Source organism: Cyanistes caeruleus, chromosome 4, assembly GCF_971803275.1.
Source record: "Cyanistes caeruleus chromosome 4, bCyaCae1.hap1.1, whole genome shotgun sequence".
In the NCBI taxonomy this organism is placed as follows: Eukaryota; Metazoa; Chordata; class Aves; order Passeriformes; family Paridae; genus Cyanistes; species Cyanistes caeruleus.
This window is the reverse complement of record NC_141704.1, coordinates 53256954-53279709: the sequence shown is the minus strand read 5'-3', so window position 1 is coordinate 53279709 and position 22756 is coordinate 53256954. Positions and strand designations below refer to the sequence as shown.

Below are 22756 nucleotides of genomic sequence, written 5' to 3'. Positions count from 1 at the left end.
AATTGGGCTGATGAATGTAGTCATGGCTTTCTCATGTTGAGGTGTATTGTCACAGAGGACTTTGACATAACTTCCCTTAGGAAGGTAAATTCTTTGTCATCTGTTAGGTTCCAAGAACTTGTTTGTTGTATTTTGAATATACTAAACATTTTAGATTCAATTCCCATTGGGAGAGGGTGGGGATATTAGGATACAGGAGAGGATGAGAAAAAATTTAATGTTACTGATAGTTTAGGCATCCTTTTGTTAAGCATTTTGCTTTAAAGAGAAAATGTTTCGTGTGTTATTTCCACCTGCTCTTGGGTTTAGAGTGTTATGATCTACATCTGAGGAAAAGTTCATCAATAAAACAATTCCATGGTCTCATACTATTGGTATTATTTTTAAAAGATAGTACTATTTTTGCATGGTAACAAATTATTCTCAGTGTTAGTCTTGACATTAGTTCATGATAAGTATTTGCATAACCTGAAAGGTTCTTTCCTTTGTATATGAAGCTCTGTAGGACTTGTTTATGAGCTGATAGTAGATGCTTTTCTCTAAGTGAAACTGAATATTGGTGTCATTACACACAACAGGGTTGGGTCAGCCAGCTGTGAGAATGTCTTTCTCTTCTGAAGGCTGACTTTCAACAGTTGCACATATTAAATCGTATCTTATCTAGCCTAGTATGCCTAATTATTTTTGAAAATTATGCTTGAGAGTGTGATTATGAATTTTGGATGTAAAATGGAAAAAGTTTTAATGTGTTAAGGAATAATAGAATGATTTGAGTTGGAAGGTACCTTCAAAGGTCATCTAGCCAGCACCCTGCAGTTAGCAGGGACATCTTCAAGTAGATCAAGTAGCTCAGAGCCCCATCCAGCCTGACCTTGAATGTTTTTCCAGGGACAGGTTATTTACCACCTCTCTGGGCAACCTGTTTCAGCATACTCGTCATAAACATTTTCTGGCAGAGCCTTTTCTTTTTCAGGCTGAACACCACTCTTGCAGCCTTTCCTCATAGATGCGCTCCATCCCACTTGATAATTTTTGTTGCCCATGGTCCAGCTATCCATGTCTTTCTGGGACTTTAGAGCTAGGTGCAGCATACCAGGTGGAATCTCATCAGGGTAGAGTAGATGAGCAAACTAATTCAGGTTTGATGAGTTCCTAGACTCAGTATGTGTTCTACAATTTTTTTGTTGTTAGATGCCGTTTTTGAAGCATTTTGTACAAGGATCTAAGTAAGGCTAAAGATTATGTTAACAGAGGAGACTGAAGTATAAAGCAATGAATTACCTTCTTTGAAACCTCTTTTCAGCTACTGCTAATTTATTAATACTTCCTAAACTTGTGTCTGGTAAGCAGTATTCTGTTTTAAAATTTATCTTTGAATTTATGTTTAGTACTCACAGCCAGTCAGTGTTTCTAAATATGTATGTCTGTTATTTTTAGGGGAAAAAAAGGAGTATTACTTCCTTGAGGCTTACTGATTCTAACTTCAACTGCTCTAGAATTCTGTCAAGGAACCTGTTTTATTTATGGTAATTAATTAAAAGTCATGAATGAGGTAAAGAGACTGATTTTCCTACAGTAAGAGTGCATTTCCACAACAGTTTTAACTGTCTAAGCAGGTGCCATTGCAGTCCTTCTCGTCTCCCTGGTTCTGATTCAGGTGTTTGTTTATTTCCTATAGTTGGTTTAGTGTGCTAACCCGCCACAATGAATTTAATATTTGTCTGCCAGTTTTGTTGTCTGAGAGAAAAATATCCATACCAGCTTAGGCACAGAATGGAAGTCTGGATCCAAGGAAGGTTGCAGAGTTCAGGATTGCAGCAGCACCAGTTTCAATCAGCATGAGCTGTCATGGAGCTCCAAAGTTAACTGTTACTAAATCACTGAAATAACTGAAGGCATACAAGAATTGCAAAATTATTTTTAAGAAGGAATTTACCCAGGCAGCATAGCTGCTGTTAAATATGTTCAAACAAGTGACACTTACAATATATAGGAAATCACCTGCAAAAAGAGGCAAGAGATATTAATGTTTATTATAGAAACGATAAATTATAATGAAACCGAAGGGAAAAAGCAAATTGGAAAATAAAGAAGATAAAGCTACATGGCTGAATAATTTTTAAGGGGAAATATCTCTCTTCACATTTTGATTTTGAACAAACTGTATACCTGACAGGAAGGATTGAGATCACGTAAAGTAAAATCTGATTATGTGCAATGGATATTTTTCTTCATATATGTATAATGTCTTATATTGAGAAATCCAGAAGCAGAAGTAGTAGTGTGCTGACTTTACTGAAATTTGGTATGCAGAAGTCCATACCTCTATTACAACACTTTAAGGGACATAAGCAAGTGAAACCTATTTGGCCTAATTGTTTCAAATCTCACTTTAATTTGAGAATAAAAACATAGAGATCTGTAATGCATTTTTCCCATATAGAGAAAAATTGAGTGTTTTTTGATTTATAGATCTCATTAAGGGATTTGGAAATAGGAAAAAAGTAAATATAATAAGGGTATTGTCTGTCAGTATTACTGACATAAGGTATTACTGCTTACAAACCTGTTCCACAACTTGCTCTTTCATTTTGTAGTTTTTGGATAGTGTTAGAAAGTCAAACCCAAGAGTTGATCAAATCAGCATATCCTAGCACTACTTGTTGCATTCTTTTGTTAATGAACTAATTGCATTCTGCAGCACAAAGATGAAAAAATTAAGTGCTCTTCCAGCAGCTATTTCATGGTTTCTGGGTTTTTCTATGGAAGGATTTTAAAGATAGCTTTTGGGGAAAGAAAAGGCTTGCTGAACATAAAAGCCTAAATTCCTAAAATAAAGTGTAAAAGTATTTCTTTCTGGGGCTTAACATGTGCTTGTCAACATTAAATTGTTAGACAATTAATTAATTAATGTAGACAAGTGCTTGTCTACATTAAATTGTTTGGCATGTACTAAGAGTGAAGTAAAAAACAAAGTAAATTCAAAGCCCTCAAAGAGAAGACACTTTTGAAGGGTACCAATGTGATTTGATACCTCAGGGAAATGTTTTAAAAATGTTTCCTGTGTGCTGGTCTCTGCCTGAGGCAGGATGAGGGTAAAAGTGCAAGCACCTACTTAGGAATCTCTGTCCATTAGAACTTTGTCTAGAAGCTAAAACATTGACCAGTTTCTCTGGTCTGTTAGGGCATTAAGGGAAAAAAGAAGTATGTAAAGTACTGTATTGCGCTTCCTGGCTTTTTTCCACTTTTTAAGCTTATATTGAGATAGACGATTTCAGTTGTTTCTATTTTGAATTAAGTCTGTTTAGGAATTTATTTAGTTGCTACTTGATTTAGTTGCATAGAGTCCTGAAATGGAAGAGGTTTATTCCCTGAGCTAGTTGTTTGAACTGCTTTACTCTTCTGGGGTGATAGGCTGCTCAAAGTGCAGATGTAAATGTTGTTGCTGTTCATGGAAACCATGATTTGGTCCATCACTTTAAGCAAGTACTCCCTCTGGATCTTAAGACCTGTGGTTTGTTTTCTATTTTGGAGAAACTGGAGGGTCTTACTAAGCCCTTGTTTTTAAAAATAAGACAAAACAAACTCACATGCATTTGAATGCAGTTATTTTGTCTAATTTGATCTTAATTTGTCTAAATAACATATATTGTCTTTATTCTGTAGAATTGTCTAAAGCTGTTTGCTCTCAATTCTTTGGTACTTCAACCTGTGTTTTTCTGGACTCTTTGTTACTTTGTTCTCTGTCCTTATCTGTGATTGACCATAATTTCTCTGTGTCAGATAATAGAGAGTTTTAGTTTAAATAAACTTTTATGATGCGGGCTTATCTGGCAGCAAATCTAATAGTGTGTTACCAATGACAGTAAGAAGGAGGAGGGTACTAATGAGAAAGCAATGTAGTGGGATTTCCAATGCCATTGAAGTGCATAGCTTTACTATTCAATTAAAGAACATAGCATTTCTCTCTAATATTGCTATAATATTCATATTGTCTTATTTTTTTATTCACTGACCTGTCATGACATCCCAAGGTAGTGGCAGGGAAAGAGGAGTTGAGTAGCTCTCATACATGAGTGAGGTGGACAAATGGCATCAGTCTGGAGATCTGGTGTTTGCTTATGATAACTTCAGAAGTACTGCATGCAGATAAAGATGATGAAACATTTATATATTTTCAAACTTTTTTGTACACTTGGTATTTCTGGATATCCTTTTTTGCTTGAAACAGTGTTTCACAATGCCTGTTTCCTTTTGCCTTCATGCAGAAAGCTGTTAACAAGATTATGCTGGCTGGTCCTAATTATGTTAATTCATTTAGAGCAAAATGCAGATATCGCAAGTGCTCCAGTTACTTGCTTAGTCATAAAATGTTGAAAACCAGTTGTCAATAAGAAATCTTGTCATCATTTCAAATATTCAGATGAAAGCCATTGGAACCAGGTGCAATGTCTTCTGTGTATGATGATGTAATTCACTGTGTTACTTGAATTTAGGATAAATTTGCATAAGGACCTTTGGACAATAATAGGAGATTAATAGCAAATCTCCAGAGCAGAAGAGTAAGTTGTTGATTTGTTGCACAACCCAGTACTGTGTACTTTGGAAAGAAATTGAATGAGTTCTGGGAGAGGGGTGGCTGGAATCTTGCACCACCTACATTTACTTTGAAGATGTTAAAATTGGAGGTGTTCTTGCCTATTCTAGAGGCTGGGGGCATTGTATATTTTATTAAATATTTTCTACATCGTGTGATTCATATTGTTAGCTCTTGCAATGTCCTGAAAAGGCAGGCAAAAAATGAATTTTAGTTTAACTTTTTCTCCCCATCCCCCTTGCATCTGCATTATGAGACAGAAAAAGTATATTCAGTTAAGGATTCAGTTCAGATCTTGACTGTTTCATCTCTTAGCACTGAAGTCTGGTGTTGCAAAAGCTATTTATAGCTTCTTCTTCAATTTATTTATAAAAGTGTGAGAGTTATTTCTAGGCAAGGTTAGTAATTAAGCACAAGGCTGTAAATGGAGTGTTTAATCCCTTTGGCAATAGCAGTAATCTTTCTTGGGTGGAAGGGATCACAAAAACCTCTCTGTTGACTTTTTTATGTAGGTTATACACAGCACTCACCTGTGAATTCCTGGAAGACCCTCCTGTTTCTGTTCCACAATAATATGCTGTTTTGTTGCCAGTCTTCAGCTCAGTGTCAAAAGTGAGAGTTATGTTCGCTATGGCTGGGCCATAATGCAGATTAATTTTCTAGTTGAAAAGTTGAATGTAATGGGATATAGAAGTCTCAGAGAACAGTGAGCACAAAGTATTGTTGGCTTTTGCCCAGTAGCACAAATTCAATGAGAGTGATTTAAAAGTCCTCTTTCAGTAAAGCCTTTATTGCATGTTATGTGCTTCATATACCCAAGTACCTCTCTCTTCCAGGGCATTTCACATCCAGGAAGTGATTTAATTTTACCTCTGAGTACTCTGAAGAGATAAATCTGACACATTGGTTTGTGTTCATCTTTGTTTCACAGAGCTTAAGCTATACTGCTGTGTTGTTTCTGTTCTGTAGGCAGCTGAAAATCTCTCCAGTGTTGTATTCCCTTGGTTTTCTGCTATGCAGAAAGTCATACCTTCTTCTGTTGTGTAGTTGTGTTTTACCCTTGAGGAAACCAGTACTTAGGGAGAACTGAAATAATTGTCAGGGTGGAGCTCTTCCCCAGCTGCCCTTGGTGAATGGTGTATCACACTGTGGCTGTTTTTGTAACAGTTCAGAAGCTCCTCCAAGACTGTTAGCTTTAGTGAGAATTTAATGGTCAAGTTTCATCAAGGTTAACACTGATACTGCTTCCTGTTGCAACACTGCTGAGAGAACAAAATTGTGCTTTCAGAATTAAGTATGAATTATGAACACAAAATACAAAGATTTAAGGGATACTATTTAAAAGAGATTAATTCTGTATTTGTTGTTAAGGGCAGTAGCTATATTTTAAAGTCTATTTTGCATCTCTACTAAATATTGTCCCTGCTCAGTAAACCTTTTGAGTATGTGTCAGAATCTGAAGCATGTGCTTAACTACTTTGCTGAACTGGGGCCTTCATTACCAAATTGCAGGTGTATATTAGTTTAAGTGTTTAAGGAAAAAATAACTGCAAAACAATACTATCTTTGTTCTGTTCAGTGCATTACATTAATGGAAAACATCAGAAGTGCTGTGCTGTTGCTCTGCTCTCTCCCAAACAGATTTAATATAGTTAATGGCTTGAATGTTCTGTATGAGATATGGTTCAATTAAGAATTAACACAGTGATGAAATAAAAATTCAAAAATTGAAAGTGAGATTCTATTTTAGGGTGCACAATATTATTGCAGGATGGTGCTTTCAAATGTTTTCCTCTTTGAAAGTGCATTTCAATTATATTTTTTTAAAATTCTTACATGGATATTAGAGCATTTATTATACATGTGCAATAGCTGGGGCTCTGTAAACACTACCATAATAAACTGCTCTGTATATGAGGGTTTAATAACATGGTCATAAAAGTGTATTTTACACATAAAGGTGGTTTACTAGTCTGCCACAAAGCTTCTGCTTTAAAAATAAATAACATTTAAAGAGAGAGATTAAGAAGGAAATGGAAGAAAAAGTGGGCTGTACCTAAGTCATTCCTGATAAATATTTAATCAATATGTTCTTTAATAAATAACCCCCCACTTAGCTAGAAAAAGAGTTCAGTGCTGAGTTAATCTAGTATTCTTCAAGCCTGAATTTACACTTCATATCTGTAGCTACATAAAATGTTCATACATATAATGGAGATGTGCTTTCCATGCAACAAGTAAACCTGCTCTGTGTAAAAACACGTCAGTGTCACAGGGTTTTTGTTTTGTGGTGCTACCTGTGAAGCTTCCATCACCCAAGACACCTTTGGCACGCGGAAATCCTTTTTTATCAGTCACAAATATGGGCCTGTGCCATGCTGTAGGAGTTGTACATCTTTTCTTCTTCTCCACCAGCATAAAACTAGCTATAGCTACGTTGTGCTCAATGTGACCACCAGATTTTTGTGAGACATTCCCCTATTTAAAATACTGGACTCTGATGAGAAATAGGAGAGAACATACATTCTGATTTACTAGAAATGCTGTGAAATCTTGGAGATTGTGATGGAGAAGCTGAGAAATACTCACTATTCTTACCAATGCATCTTCTGACCAAGGCAAAAGTGACAAGTCTAGATTCAGTTGCTTCGTATATCTTTTAGCTCTGAGTTAGGACAAGTTTGAAATTATACTAAGGGGTTTTTTTTTCACCTTTGCACTTATGTGTACATGAATATGATTTACAAATAACCAACACATTTGTGCTGTGGTCTGGAGTAACAATATTTAAACTCAGTAGAAAGTTTTATGGTTTGTTAAATTACAGTTTTAATTCAATTGATTTTGTGACATTTTACATTAAAGTTCAAAATTAATATTGTGTGTTGTGAGAAACACATTTACAAGATGTAAGTCTTCATATTTTCATTCAAGAGTTGACCTTGGGTGGATTCATGGTGAGAGAATAGATATTCTGCAGATTTCTTTTTGTCTTTGCTGGATATAAGCTGAAATATCTCAGTGATATTTGTGTAACAAGGTGTTTGAAAGCAAATGAGGACTATACTCCCTTGAAAATAAGAGAAAAACTTAGGTGAAAAATGCCAAATAGTGTAAGCAATATTTGGATATGCATTTTTAGCTATTGTAAATTCAGGCTTAATTTTCAGGATAAGTGTAGTAAGTGTAGTAAATATGAAAAAAAAATGTGAGAGTTCTCATTTTGTCATTGTCATTTTCTTACATTTTAGCTGTATTATCAAGAAATAGAAAGGAATTAGCTTCTAGCAATGAGGTATCATAATGAAATCTTAAAAAATTACCCTTTTTTCACTTTATTTACTTGTTTTTCATTCTTTGCCTAGTACTCTTAAAAACACTGAAGATTTTGGATGTGTTCTGCAGATGACAGTTAACCTGTTTGTATTTACCAGGCGTGAACATTATATATGTGCTGTACCATAAACATTGGAAGGATAACCAAGTTTCTTGTGTTTTTTGTTGTCTTCCAAGGGATGTCAGAGATGGCTTCAGAAGAAAAAGCTTCTATTCTTCTCATTATGTGAGAGATCGATCCCCTCACAAGAGGGACTCTCCTTTCTTCAGGGAATCGCCAGGGAGCCGGAGGGATTCTCCGCACAGCAGATCTGGCTCTAGTGTCAGCAGCAGGAGCTACTCTCCTGAAAGAAGCAAAGCCTATCCTTTCCACCAGCATAGCAGAAGTATGTCATCTTTACATAAAAGAAATATTTCTTCTCAGCAAGGTAATGCTGGATTAATGATGTGAACTGGTTAGTGAGGTGAAACTGCAAGTCACTGTATAAGCCTCTCTTCCTTATATGCTTGTTTTAAAATGGGAAAAGCTGACATTTTGTGCTGTCTATGAGCTGTCTGCTCTGGTTGTTTCATTGTACTCTCTGTTCCCTTATGTATTTCATGTGGGAGATTGTAGGTGTTATTTTGGTGTCAGGTCTAGACTGACTGTAGGAGTTTCAGCTGCACAGCTTTTTCTAGTATTTTATGTTCTTTTTAGCATCAGCTCCTTTTACTTCTTTATGTGCTTCATTTCCTGAGAGGAAACTTTGCTCCATCTACAGCAGATAAAGACATTTCTTCCTGCAACCAGGATAAAACATGGATTAAAAAAAATGGAGAAGTAAAAGAACATACTTCTACTGGTTGCATTTTCTCCAGTTTTTACTAGGCTTTTGAAACTGATTGTTTTTTAGCAATTACATTTCAATGTCAAAACTTCTCAGATCTTGCTCTCCTTAAAGAAATGTGAAGCATATCTCAGTTTAGTCTATTCTGACTTTTAGAAGCTTGACTCTTAATGTTTCCCAGAAGTCTGATGAATCATGTTTTGAAAATATTTGAGCTTTCATATTTAAATTATTTTTTGGGGAAAAAAAGGAATTGCTTTTTTTAGTATACTACAATCTTAGCCACTCTGTTTGTACAGCTTATGTAAATTAATCCAATTTGATTTCTCTTTCTGCAAATGCTTTCTAGTGAACTATGCAAACTACTGTTCATTTTGGCAGCTTTTTAAAAACGAATTAGATTTTTTTTTGCTTACTGAGAAGGCACATTGTGTTTCCAGAGTGACACTGAACCATTATGCAGCACTTCCTGTCAAAAGAGATTTTTGTGATTTAGTTAACATTGTTTAAATATTGAGGAATAATTTCACTCCTTGCAGAGTAGAGATGGTTCTTTCTATTTGAGCATTACCGTGCTTTTAACATTTTGTAGCAATACTTAGTGAACATAAATTCCTCTAAGTGTAGGAGAGGAAGAAAAAAATAAGATAGTTACTTAATTTTCTAGAAGTCTTGTAGGTGTGCAGCTTGTAATTACTAGGGACAGGAAAGCAATGTTGTGAGAAACCATACAAAATTTTGGAATGTTTCTTTTTTTTTAATTTTGAGCTGACTTTGATCATATATGTATATACTACATTGTTAGAATTACTCAGACAATAGTGGAGGTAGTGATTTAGAAGTAGATATGTTCACAAACCAGAAAAGGTGCTGATCAAGAGAGGAGCTTACATCTAGGTCTATGGTTTTTGATATTTTCTCCCATTTGCATGGTTGAAAACCTTTCTCAATCATCTCTAGGTAAGTTTTAAGAGACCAGCTAAGTTATACACTGGACTATTTCTTTATCCTTTCCCTGGAAAGGAGGACTACTAAAATGTCCCTCTAGATGACTGAATTAAAATACCTATTTGCAAGGTAAAAATGGTTTAAAGAATACTTATAAAATAATTTTTTATTGTGGTTTGCCTTAGGTAAGCTCATGTACCGCATATTTAAAAGGAACATCTAGTGGAACGTCTCATATGTCAGTAGTACATTTAAATGGATTTACAACATGCAAAGCATATCCTATTTCATGTGGAATTTGCAATATGGCATCTTTGTAAAATACTATAATGCTGTTTAAAATCATGCTATCTGAATTGGTTCGGCCACATGACTTGCACTGGAGAAGGAATATCCTGTGCTCCACCATACTTCATACATCAGGATAAATACAGAATTTAACCAAAGAAAACTGCAGGGACATGAAGTAGCTTGGTAAAGAGAGGGAAAGGGCTAAGGGAAAGGACAAGCATTCATCTGTGATGGGAGAGCTCGGAGAGAAGCAGGATGGTATTCCTTCAGGAGCCCAGGCACTAAGGGGTCAGCAGAGTGGTGTGCTGAGGAAATGCAAGAAGGCGAATACTGGTGCTTGAAGAGTGTCATGTTTAATTTTACAGGTAGGGCTTTGATGCTCAAAGGAGCCACACACATTCTGAAAAAAATGGCCTAATTATGTCTTCTAATTAAATGGCATTTTTTCAACTTCGCTTAACTTTAAGTAATTTTCTGCCATTTGTGTGAATTAATTTCTTTTGTTCAGGTGCAAACATATAACCAATTTAACTGAGATAATTTTTAAAGAATCCAGTCTGACAAAGGAGGCATGTGGGAAGCAGAGTAGTCCATGAATTTAAAAGGAGGTGGCTTGTCTATGGGGCTGAAAAGCACATATCATGGGAGAAAAACTTGTGTTACTTAGTAGTGACAAAAATGTTGTGTGCTTTCTTGCTTTGACTCATTAAATTAAAGCCATATTTAAAGCCATACTGAACAATCACATTTATATTTATACAAAAATAATTTCTCTCCAAATTTTCATAAGTCTTTGATAGATTTTTAAATTTATCCCGTTATTAATTGTATTTATAAAAATTTAATGGAAGCCAAGGTAAGTTTACATTACCTTGGCTTGTTTGTGATCAGTCAACTGTTTCCCCAGTGAGTGTAAATAGTCTGGTTAATTTAGACCGACTTAAAACATGTTTGCTTTTTGTACTTACCTTTTTCAGATCTTTTAGATTTAATCTATGGACCACAACTTGAAAACTAGTACTTTACACAGCAACCAGTTCTGTTGCTGTGGGCTGCCTGTAACTGGTCTGTGGCAAGACTGTACACAGATTGTGATTAGCACAGTGAATTTGATTTGACATTTTGCCAATTTTAACTCTCATAAGAAAGACAGTGATCTTACAAGAAGCATCTACTCTGTGGCTGATACAATACAGGACTGTTTCCCATGGCAGGTCTTTTCAACATACTGTGGCCTGCTAAACTAGTTCATACACTACCTGATTACCATGAGTGAGTGACTGGTGTCTAATATTTCATGTTTATGTTATTGCAAGAATATTAAAAAGTGAAATCACATCATCTTATGGAATCCTACTGATAACAACCTTACAGTTAATGATGGAAAAAAGGACTGGGTTTTCTTAAAGGCATTAAATGACACAGCTGTATCTTTTCTCTACTTAGGAGGAGAAAAAAAGTGTTACCAATATTTGTCAGATGGTGGAATATGTAGATTTTATAGAATTGTAGAAACATTAAGGTTGGAAAAGACCTCCAAGATCAAGTCCAACCTTTGGCCAAACACTACCCCGTTGACATGGCACTAAATGTCATGTCCTGTCATTTCTTGAACACCTCCAGGGATAGTGGCTCCACCACCTCCCTGAGCAGCTGTTCCAAAGCTTAACCACTCTTTCAGTGAAAAGATTCTTCCTGATGTCCAGCCTGAGCCTTTCCTGGCACAGCTTGAGGCCATTTCCTCTTGTCAGTAGTTGCCTGGGAGAAGAGTCCAACGCCCATCTTGCTACAGCCTCCTGTCAGGTAGTTGTTGAGGGTGATAAGGTTCATGTCTGACATCATAAAATTATACTGCAATTTTTCTAAGCCAGTAAGCATATTTGCAATATATATATCTTTAATTTCTCAGTCATTAATTTTTTTCTTAATTGTAGGTAAAGAGAGGACAGGTCAGTCGCTGAAAACATCACGAGATGCATCACCTTCAGGGTCCACAGCAGTACCTTCATCAAAGGTGAATTTTCTTTTTGACTTCTTCACACCATAGTTTTAGATTGGTCATTCTTGGATTTTTTCCTTAGCTGGAAGGAGATTGTGCATTCACCTGTTAAAGTACATATTCCTTACAATATTACTTCCTATTCCTTACAATAGAAGTAGGACTTGGTCTTAGAACTCTGTGTTGTGAATATGTCAGTATTAGCACTTATTTTGACACAGACACACCTGCCATGTTATTCAATGGGGAAAAAGCCCAGGCTTTGGTTGTGCTATGTCATTCTCAGTACTTACCTCTTACACGTCTCTTTTAGAACTGCTCTGCCAGCTGATTGCCATTGTCCTTAAGGGGGGAGGCAAGCAATGTATTTTTCAGTGATGTAAAATAAGGGTAAATGAGATAAAAGCTATTATGCACAAGTTATGCTGATTTGGTTCATAAAATACACTTTATAATTAGTTCACCTATTGTGCTTATACACTCAGCACGCTGCAGCTTAATATCAAATCCTTATTTAATACACACCTTTGAGAACAAAGAGGCATTGCAAAATCTCTTGCTTTTGTGTTAATATGTAGTGTGAGCTTGAACTCTGTATTCTGTAAGTGTTCTGCTTTCTTCTCAGTCAGTTGTATTGGTTTTTTGCCATCAGTTTGCAAGCATCTGCTGGGAGTGGATATCCACTTGATACAGGCCGTGCAAAATGAAACTTTCTTTGGTGGAAGTCATCTCCCCAGACAGCATAAATATTTATTGGGTGTGCATCAGATGCAGAAATGGAAGTACTTCCTTGACTGTTTATTGATTTTTCTCTTGAGTCCCCAAATCTGCTTATAATGTAACTGCCCTGTGTCAGTGGAGCCTTTTGGAGTGAGCCTTTTGGCTGGAGTTGCACTGAGCAGTTAAGTTACCTAAGTGCTTCACTGACTCAGAAGTAGTCTTGGCAAAACATGAACATCTCCAGAACCAGAGTCTTACAATTTATCAAGACTTGAGAAATCAGTTATATGCTGTATATTAGCAATTAAAGGATATGATTTTCAATGCTCTAAGTTATAATTTAGCTCTGAAATTTTTACAAAGGTATATGTTTCCATAGCAATACCTCTTTTCACTGTAGTATCTATTTGGAAATCTGAAAAGGTATTTTTTCTATAATTATTTTTTGCATATTCATGCATGTGAATTAATACATGTTGATGTTGCCTGATCTTAGCCACCTGTTTGACTATGGCATGAAATCTTTTGTTTTTCTTTATTACTCTTATAGACTGTGAGCCTTGGAGGCTGTATCCAACATAAGGCAAAAGGATGTGTGAGACAGGAACAGCTGCTGAGCAAAGTCAGGCTTTTGCTTTTCCATGTTACTGATGAGATTAAAAAATACAAAAAAAAAAAAAAAAAAAAAAGAGACTTCTGTTTTCAGGTGGGAAAGTGGGGTGCAACAGTTTAGTTTTGTTTTGTTTTTTCTTTTTTTTGAGATCTATTAGGTTGGTTGTTTCTTGCAAGTTTGCAGCCTAAATATCTGCTGGTATTTTCAGCTGAGAAATATGCTCCTGTTCTGTCTCTTCAGCTGAGGTGTACCTGTGCAAATACCATTACTTTATTCCATAAAATTCATGCAGGATTTAATATGTATTTATCAGCATTCAACCTAAAGAATTAAATTCAGTGAGATTAAATTAAACAGATTTTTTTTCTGTATTCCAGTAGATATTAATAGTTAATTTCTTTTATGGCTTGTGGAAATATAGCAGGTCATTTGAGATTTTCTATGAAATATATTACTCCGTTCTTTTAAGAGCCCTTTTCATATCTCTGCATATTGAACTTCATTGCCTCCTGACTTCACTGGTTGCAATTCTGTAATTTGCAGTTTTAGAAAACAGGGATTCCTATTGGAACATTGTGTTGCTCTTCTCTTCTGGATTCAGATTAAGGTGGTGTCTTTATGACACAGAATCCTGGAGGGGCTCTGTGAATTGTGCATTTTTATATTACCACTTTGCTTGAGGTAAGTACAAAAGATGTGAAGACAAAGGAGTTTTGATACTGGCCATTTATGCAACTTAGAATGAGCTAATGGTAAGAGGTGGAGTGTTGGTTTCTTTCATTTGGGTTTTTGTTTGTTTGCGCTTTTTTTCTACCTGTTTGCTAAGATGGAACAGGCATTGGGCAGAAGTTGTTGTGGCCTTTTTCAGGCAGTAGAATTTTTATGTCTGTTTTTCAGATACACATTATAGTGTTGAAATTTTTAATGCTAGATATAGATTCTTTGGGTGCTTCTGTACATACAGTTGATTTAAGTTAAATATCCACAAAGTGGCAGCAAGATTTATAAAGCTAGCTAAACTGATATTTGTCATTGTCTGTTTGCTGCTCTGATAGTAAAAGCCAAATAGTATTATTAGAGAGAAATCAATTTTTAAACATTGTTTATGTGAGGATTTCCATTTGAATAGGTAGATTTAAGAGAGTATAATGCCATGACTGACGCTATTATAAACGATTATCATTCCCCCAAATAAAAAATAATGGGTTTTAATGGAAGCAGCTCTGATCACTTAAAGTTTGTATAAAATATTTTTTTGTTGTTAATTAGCTCAGGTTTTATACCCTACTTAGTCTTTAACAGTTTGTTTTAATTTTTTTACAACCTTTTATGCCTGAAAATCACATTGAATTATTAGTTCACTCCACTCGTGTATCTGACTTCTTTCAATGCTTAACAGGTCTCAAAAATATTTTTTCTGTTATCTCTGAGCTGTGAATTTAATAAACCTTATTCAGAAAGTGTAATGGTTTTGTAGTAGTACACTGACCTTCATAGATTTCTTTTTTTTTTCTCCTCTCTTGTTTCTTTACTATCTACTTGCTCCCCCCCCACCTTTTTTTTTAAAGAAATTGGACAGCAAATGAAATAATCTCAACTTTCTTTTTTCCTATTTTAAAATATTTTAGGGATCAGAATAACTGTTTATTTTAATTTTGAAGATTTTTCCATGTATAAGTGTATTTCATGTTAAACCTTGACTATAATGTTTTTGTACAGGCCTTGGAGAAGAGCAACAGACTATCAGAAAAGGAACTTGCAGAAGCTGCAAGCAAGTGGGCAGCTGAAAAGTCAGAGAAGGCCGAGGAAAGCAATATACCTGAGATAACAGAGTATGATGTAAGATAGGATTATTAATCCTCTTAATTCAAAGCGTTACAATAGGCTCTTGTTTTTCTGTATTGTTCATAAAGGCAGATTTTGTAACTTAATCTTGAATTTTTCTGCTTATGCTATTAAATATTTTTGAAGGGGAATGAGAGGGAGACTAGAACCTGGTGATTTATTTATTTTGAAAAAATGCACAAAGCCACAGTACATTTTGTTAGTATTATTTGATTTGATGTTGAGCTATAACTGACACAACGAAGTTTCAGCTCTCCCAAGCATTCTTCTAGGAGCTCTTGTGGTAGTGTAGGTCTGTATACCTGCTGAACTCCTTAAAATTAGGAGGGGACTTCTGCGTCAAAACATGAGTGTACATGTAAAACACAAGACTTGGGGAGAGAAACTCTGGTTTGTTGAGTTCTGTTTCAAGCTGTGCCAGCCTACCATGTCATGTATTCTTTTTCAGAAAGCAAGCCTCCATTATATTAAAGATAAAGCGTACCTTGTTACTGCAGTGGGTATATTCTTTGTTTTCCCCAGAATCCTTTTTCCATTATTAATCAACATTAATTATTTGCTAGTTTATTCCCTTTTGTTTTCACCTCTTCTTGTCTTCTACTCCTGGCTATATTGAAGTGTGATTATAGCCCTTCTCAGTCATTTGTTATAGTGCTCTTGGATAGGATGTCTTTTTTGGGTTCTGTTATGTTAGTGGAAAATGTATTTGTCATTTAAAATAACCTGAATACTATGTAATCTAAACTAATCTCTTTTAATTCTGTGATAATTTTCTCTTTCACTTTGTTTCAACTTTAGAGGCATTCTTAAAAAAGCAAAATAGTATCTACTTCACAAAGTCATGTTGTAACCTTTCCAAATAGTGGGCTTGATTTTTTTTTTTTTTCCTTAAATTTGTTTGTAAATAATTTTAGGTAAAATGAATGTGTCTTGGGAAGCATCACATTTCCACTTGTAGAGTGTAAGGGCTAGGTTAGAGAAATGAACTCCCTGAATCCATATTTATCTGAACTTTCAAGTCCTGTCCATTGGTGTAATTGTGAATGATCAGCTCCTCAATAGTGGTCAGGAAGATCTAGTTAGATACATAAAGCAACTAAAATCTTTTAAAGCAATTAAAAAAAAGCAATTAAAAAAAGAAAAAGGGGGAGGAAGTGTTAGAGGAAGAAAAAGCAGCAGCTGATCCAAGGATGAATACCATATGAAGGAGAACAAATGCGCGGACATTTCTGAGAGGTTCAGCAGAGAACTATCTCTGTGGTTCTTGATGAGGGGAAAGTAATGCAGGGGAGGAAAGAATAGAGTGGGCCACATGGAGAAACGGTCTTTAAAGCATCCTCCATGCCTCAGAGAAAGTTGCAGTGTGGAATTGAAGTGAAGCAATTGTAGTTGATTGTGGTACAGTCTAAGATGATTTATTGACTAAGAAAAGTGGGCTGTAGAAATGCTAATGAAGTAGGTGAGGCGTCTCATTTTGAGTCTTAGAAGCAAGGACTTCTCACCTGTCACATTAGTGGGCAAGAATTCTTAACTTTTTCCTGTTTATCTTACAAAGTGCTTAGTAGTTGAACTTTGTGTTTCACTGAGCATTTTTAGTAGCCTTCACTCACTCTCAGGCAATTTCGTTCTTTACTGGGATAGCAAGATTTGGTTTGTGTTGCTGCTAAGGTTTGAGCATATGTTCATAGGACCACTTCAGCTTTTTGCTTACTTTTTCTGTCTAATGCTTTTCTCTCTCATGTTAGTTAAGTCTTGAGATTATTCACCTTTATTTTTGAATAATAGAAACTAGTTTTCATCTTCTTCAATTTTTAAATCCTATTTTTTTTTTAAAAAAATAGAAGTTTGTTCCATAGTACCAAATTTAAGTAATGCCGTGAAACAAAATGGCATCTGCTTTCTTTGGAGTAGGAGTGCAGTCTTAATTTCTATTTTAGAGGGAAGTTTATACAATTCCTGTACTTCAGTTTGATTTTTTCATATTACTAGAAATCTTCAACTCACAGGTTTGCTTTTGCTATGCAATAGTCCTTGCAGTTCCTTTAATAATAGACCCGTGGCCCTGAATGCTTTTGGAGTTCTCTCTGACTGCATTTTTATTTTGTTGATGCCTATGTACCTTTGATTTTGTTACTTTTATCTTTTCCCAGAAGGCTAATCACATTTTCATTGTGGATTTTTCTTGCTTTCTGGTGTTACAAATACCACATACACAAATTTTTCCTCAGTGGATGTGCAAGTAGAGGTTATCTGACAGCATTGCCTTCACAGAGTTAAGGCTGTGTCACAGGGGGTTTTATTGTGTCATGTTTTTTCTACATGTTTAAAACCCGTATTTCTTTATCTGTTAGAATTGCAGCAGTTGTAGCAAAATTGCTGCAATAGTCTAGTTGTCACTAATAGTCTTGATGAGCAAACTTGTATCTCTGGTGACTGTGCTGGGGCTTTTTGGGCTTTTCCTCACACTGCGGTTTTTATTTTTCTCTGAAAACTGAATTTATTGTTTATTTTTTTTTAAGGCTGGTTCTTCAGCTCCATTATACATTGAGCAAGCAGAGGAAACAGAAGCAAACCTAACAGATAGTACAGAATTACATGAGGACAGCCAGCTTCTTAGTCGCTCAAAAGCAATTGCAGCTAAGACAAAGGAGATTGAACAGGTGAGTCTTCTTGGCATTTTGTCACTAATTCAGTAATGTTTTGCTCTGCTAAAATTACCTTGATTTATTTTTTCCTCCTCCTTGGAGTGTAATATGCATGTAATTTGATTTTTCAAGATGATGTGGTAACATTTCCACCTGTTTAATTCTGAGGAACCATGGCATTTACCTGCACATGGAAATTAATGGTAGTTTTCTGCAACTTAGATGCAGCAACTGCTGTTTTGCAAGCTAAGACAATGGCTGCCTCTTAATTCTAGTGGCCTTTGTTCAGTTGCCTGTGAGGCCATTTCCTGAACTGCAGCACTGTTCCTTTTTACTGACACTTGAAAACCAGCTTTCTACTCAATTGGTTTTGGTGGTTTGTTTTTTTGGTTTTTTTTTTAAATTCTATTAAAATTGACTTTACATAATCATGTTCATGGTGGGCACATCTTTCCTTGTGTGCAGGGTCCGGCTGGGATAGAGTTTACCAGAGTGTGCTGTGACTATGAGAATCAAGATGCAGTTGGTTTATCCCCTTGTGTCTGATCACAGGGTCACAAATGACTTAAAAGAGCTAGGACCAAATGCATAAATCTGTGACTTTTTAAAAATGACAAACTGAAAAAATATACTCAGGCTAGGAACAGAGTTTTTAAAAATAGCTGTTATGATTAGTTAGCCGTATGCTGGTGAATCTATGGTTAAATTTCCCTAGGCCCTAAGGGCACAGTTATAGTGAAAACAGATGAAAATTTGGATATAAAACCCAAGTATTGCTTTCCATGTGGTCTAATGCTACTGTGTTTGGTAGAGTTTGCACTTAATTCTAGGGAAATCTAGATTATGTTCTGTAAAATGGAATACATTTAGGAACTTAGTTCAGAAAAGCCTGAGGAATAACTTAGGTTTGGATTTTGCACAACCAGTTTCTCCTGTTGTTCATTTGAATATTGAAGCTGTTAGCTTCTGCAGAATTTAAATAAGATTCTAGAATGATGTTGGAAGTATTACTGAAGTGAACAAGGTGCTTGTTTTCTTTTAAACCAGGTACTGTGAATTTCTTAAGTGTTAGACAAGATAATTATTTAATCATTAAAAATTATGACTGGAAAATGATCTACATATTTTTCACATAAATATTTAAAATTAACTTCTAGATCTGCAGTTAAATTTTCTGGATTTTAAAACAAAATTTTGTGATAGACCTGGTGATTTTCATTACCAGCAAGAATATCATAATGAGCCATAACAGTAAAATAATGTGAATTTTCCTACTATATATGGAATCAGTCTGCAGAAATTTGTACACTGTTCTGTTTACAAAAGTTTTCAAGAGGCTGTTTTTTGGTATTCACTGGACAGCTATTAAGGTATTTTAAATAAGTAAGAAATGAAGTCAGACAAGGCATGTGCCACTAGCTACATGTTAAAGGATTGGTGAGGGCCCAGCTAATGTTTGAGGAAGTGAGGTTTGACCCCTTGAACCTCCTCTACTTCTGTCTCCTAAATGTTTCTTGGAGCACCAGATCTAATGATGTTTGCTTTTTGGTTCATAATTATTCTCAACCCAACTGCCAGGTATGTCTTAGCTGTTCCAGATTCCTCATAAAGCCACCTTTGCTTTGCCCTCTCCATATCCATTTGTCTCCAAAGCTCTAACCTGGAAAAGGAGCAAAATTTCCCAAATATGTACTTTTACTTCATAGGATGGTACTGTTTCAGGAAAACCCAGAGGCAAAAAAACTGTGCTGACAGAACATGCATGGTGTTGCAGTGAGCAAATCCACTGCTGTGCAACAGAGAAACAGAGGCAGTCTGATGCCCTGGGCAGGAGGGAGGTGGCAGCTTGTGATATGGTCTGTTTTTTCTCTTAGGAAAAACAAGCAAAAATATCCCTTGAGCAATTGAATGAAATATTCATACAGGTGTTCTGTTTTAAATTAGTCCATCTCAGTTTCTTGTGTATCGCTCATATCACTCTTTTGTAAAGTTGCCTTTGCCTTTTCTCCAAGCTATAATGACACAATTGCCAGTTTCAGAATTTTAAACGAAGCGTGATTGTAAATGATCACCGTGGCTCATCAAGAAAATGGCTGTATGTTATTTATTTGATGGGGGACTTACTGTGAACATTTGTGTAAAATCATGTCATTTGAAGAAAAAGCAAGTTCTTTGTGTGCTGATGATGACAGGGGAAAATGTGTCAAACCAAGAGCTAGTTGCTGTGCTATATAGTGACTATCTTGTAGGAGTCTGCAGTTGCTTTGCAAATATTAACTGAAGGTGACACAAAGAGAGGAAACTAGAAGTTGTGCTCATGGATAAAGGCTTGGAAAAATCCAGACACTGTTTAAACAGAGCCAAGAATATCTGTGTCACTCCCAAACTAGGAAAACTTTGAAGTATATATTTCATTTGAATTGTGCCAATATTACTCTAGAAAGGAAGGATATGGTTGCAGATGCACAGATGCTTGAAAACATTTCTGAACTGGGACTGCAGATCCTGGACATTTTTAGTCTTGTCTTTGAAACAACAGGCATAGTGACATTATTGTGGAAACACCTAGGTTGTGTAGGACTTATCCCAGCCAATGTCCTCGAAACAGAGATCAGGTCATTCAGGGCTCTGTCAAACTGAGCCCTGTATATTTGCAATGAAGGAGGCTCTGCTGTTTCCCTGGGCAGCCTCTCTTCCAGTGTCTCAAGTTCAGCTGCCATTGCATTCCAGAACATGGTTTCTTTCCACCAAGGATGTGATGTCTGCTCACTGCTTCTCTTGACAGCTTTCTGTCTGCATTCTTGAGCTGCAGAATCCCAGCTCCTTGGTATGGTCCCCTGCTCTTGGGACCTGCTTCACTGGGAGTGGGCTCTGCTGCTCTCAGGGAAGGAAGGGTTCATTTCCTAGAACCCTCTGGCTCTGACACTTGATGACTGGAAGAATGTTTTTTTTTCTGGCACTTTTGTGTGGCAGGTACTGTGGAATCTGTTCCCTTCAATCCAGGTGCAGTGTTTTCAGTCTTTGTGTTTCTGCATAGAGTGGAAGTTCTGCAGTATTAATGTGTGTCTCATGATGTGTTTTTAGTGTTCTGCCTATAATAGAAAGCTTTGGAGAGATTTTTTTAAAAAACAGAATACTGAGATAATTAGCTTTTCTGGGTTGGGATGTTTTTTGATTGTTTGGTTGGGTTTTTTTTTGAAGTTAGGTGTTTCCTTAGATTTTTGAACATGCATTTCCCTCTTTGCTTTTACAATTTTGAAATAAGGTGTTAGATTTTGTCTGAGCATTTGTCTTAGCATGGTGAGGTAGAACCCCATTAAACAGATGCTTAAAAGATTGGTCTGGTTACTTGAAAACAGCATGGTAGTGAATTTTGCTTCTGCATGTCAGGATCAATGAATGTCTATAATTTGCTAATGTAACCATTTCATGCACTTTTAAAATATCTTTGCATTTAATAGCATGCATGATGCATTAAGGTAATATTTAGGAGTTGTTTAGTTTCTGGTTTTATATAGTTAAGGATCAGCTTATGCTTTTAGTATGTAATGTGCTGAAGTGTGGTGTTTTTTTTCAGAAGTGATGACAAATATGTCCCTGGTGTTAAATTAATTATTGGAGCTATTCAGCATCAGTGTTACACAAAAGGCTATCTCTTTGTTCTTCCTTCTTGAGCACGGGTAGCAGGGATTCTTGAAATGTCTTATCTTGTCTAGACATCAAGTCTGTAACACTGTGTTAATTAGTCCATTATTATGTGTCCACTTTTCTTAAATGTTGCATATTCAAGTTGGAGTGACATGTATTACCTTGGAAAATCTTTTCTTTTCTGAAGACAAGTTTTGTTAAATGACAATTTTACCAAGTACCCTCCTTGATTCTGGCAAAAAAAAAAATCTAACTTGTGAGTTTCTCTCTGAATTTGGTTAGTACCACAGAGTTCTGGAATCTAAGGAATTAATTAAGTATAGGAATTAACACATTCATGAATGCTTTTTTATTCTTAATGGAATCACTGGCTAACTGTATGATTGCAGTTCACCAATGTTTTTAAATGTTCAGCAGAACAGTATTTTTTATTATTTAAACATTTAGTTTCATTGCTTCTTTAACTGACATTCTAAATTACTATTGCTTGCTAAGAGTCCTCAGTAGTATTAATGAACTGTTACCTTAATGGAACAGCCTTCTTGTTGGAAGATTCTGAAAATCAGAGATCTTTCTAAAGCTTGTGTTTGAAACTTCATAGCTATTATGCATAGAAAGAATGAAAAATAGGGGTGTGGCTAGATCCAGGCTGCTGTCTAGCTCCTTTTCTTTTTAAGGTAAAGTACTGACATCTCTGACCTAGAAGTTACAATTAAGTAAGAAAAGCAGGTTTTAGCAGTTACAGTGTATGTGTGTAGTTTGGGAAGAACTGTTTCTTGTTCCCCTTCCTTGTCACGGCTGTTGTTCTGGTAAGATCTATATAGCAATAGCTGAATTGTCTTTGTGTGTACCTAACACTTGCTAATGGGACTCTGTTCTCTGGAGATGCTGCTCTGAGAGAAGACTGACCTCTCACAAAGTGATACTTTACAATGAAAGGACTTGGTTAAAAAAAATGTAGGTTTTAATACCAACAAATCATGAATAAAATTATACAGGCACTTCTGTAATAATAAAATAGCTACAGTTTATGTAGTATATGGGAATTTACTGTATGCCTTCCTCCCTGGCCTCAACCCCTCCTGTGTCCTTTGCTAGTTTTGCTTCAAGAAAAACTATTTTACTGTTCTTCAACAGTATAAAGGTGGAAGAGGATGTAGACATGAAGTAGCTTCTGCATCTTGGCTAGGGATAAGCTCATGGTAAATGCATTGGAAAAGTTTTGTAAGGCTTGGATGTGACAGGTTTAGGTGTCTTAAGTTCTAGCAGTTTTAGTAAAATAAGTAA

The 22756-nt window shown here is 35.8% G+C and overlaps 1 protein-coding gene across 6 annotated transcripts in view; it reads left to right on the top strand.

Annotated features, from left to right (window-relative positions):
• The window catches only part of PPHLN1 (periphilin 1), a 61633-nt gene that overhangs the window by 16310 nt on the left and 22567 nt on the right, over positions 1–22756 (top strand). For 3 of the 6 annotated variants that reach the window (XM_086884669.1, XM_086884670.1, XM_086884671.1), the window contains exons 6-9: positions 8111–8319; positions 11934–12013; positions 15051–15170; positions 17696–17836. In XM_086884669.1, the coding sequence (XP_086740795.1) occupies positions 8111–8319; positions 11934–12013; positions 15051–15170; positions 17696–17836 (550 nt within the window). Of the gene's footprint in view, positions 1–8110; positions 8362–11933; positions 12014–15050; positions 15171–17695; positions 17837–22756 lie in introns of all 6 variants that reach the window. The other 3 variants (XM_086884667.1, XM_023930859.2, XM_086884668.1) reach the window with 1 other exon arrangement.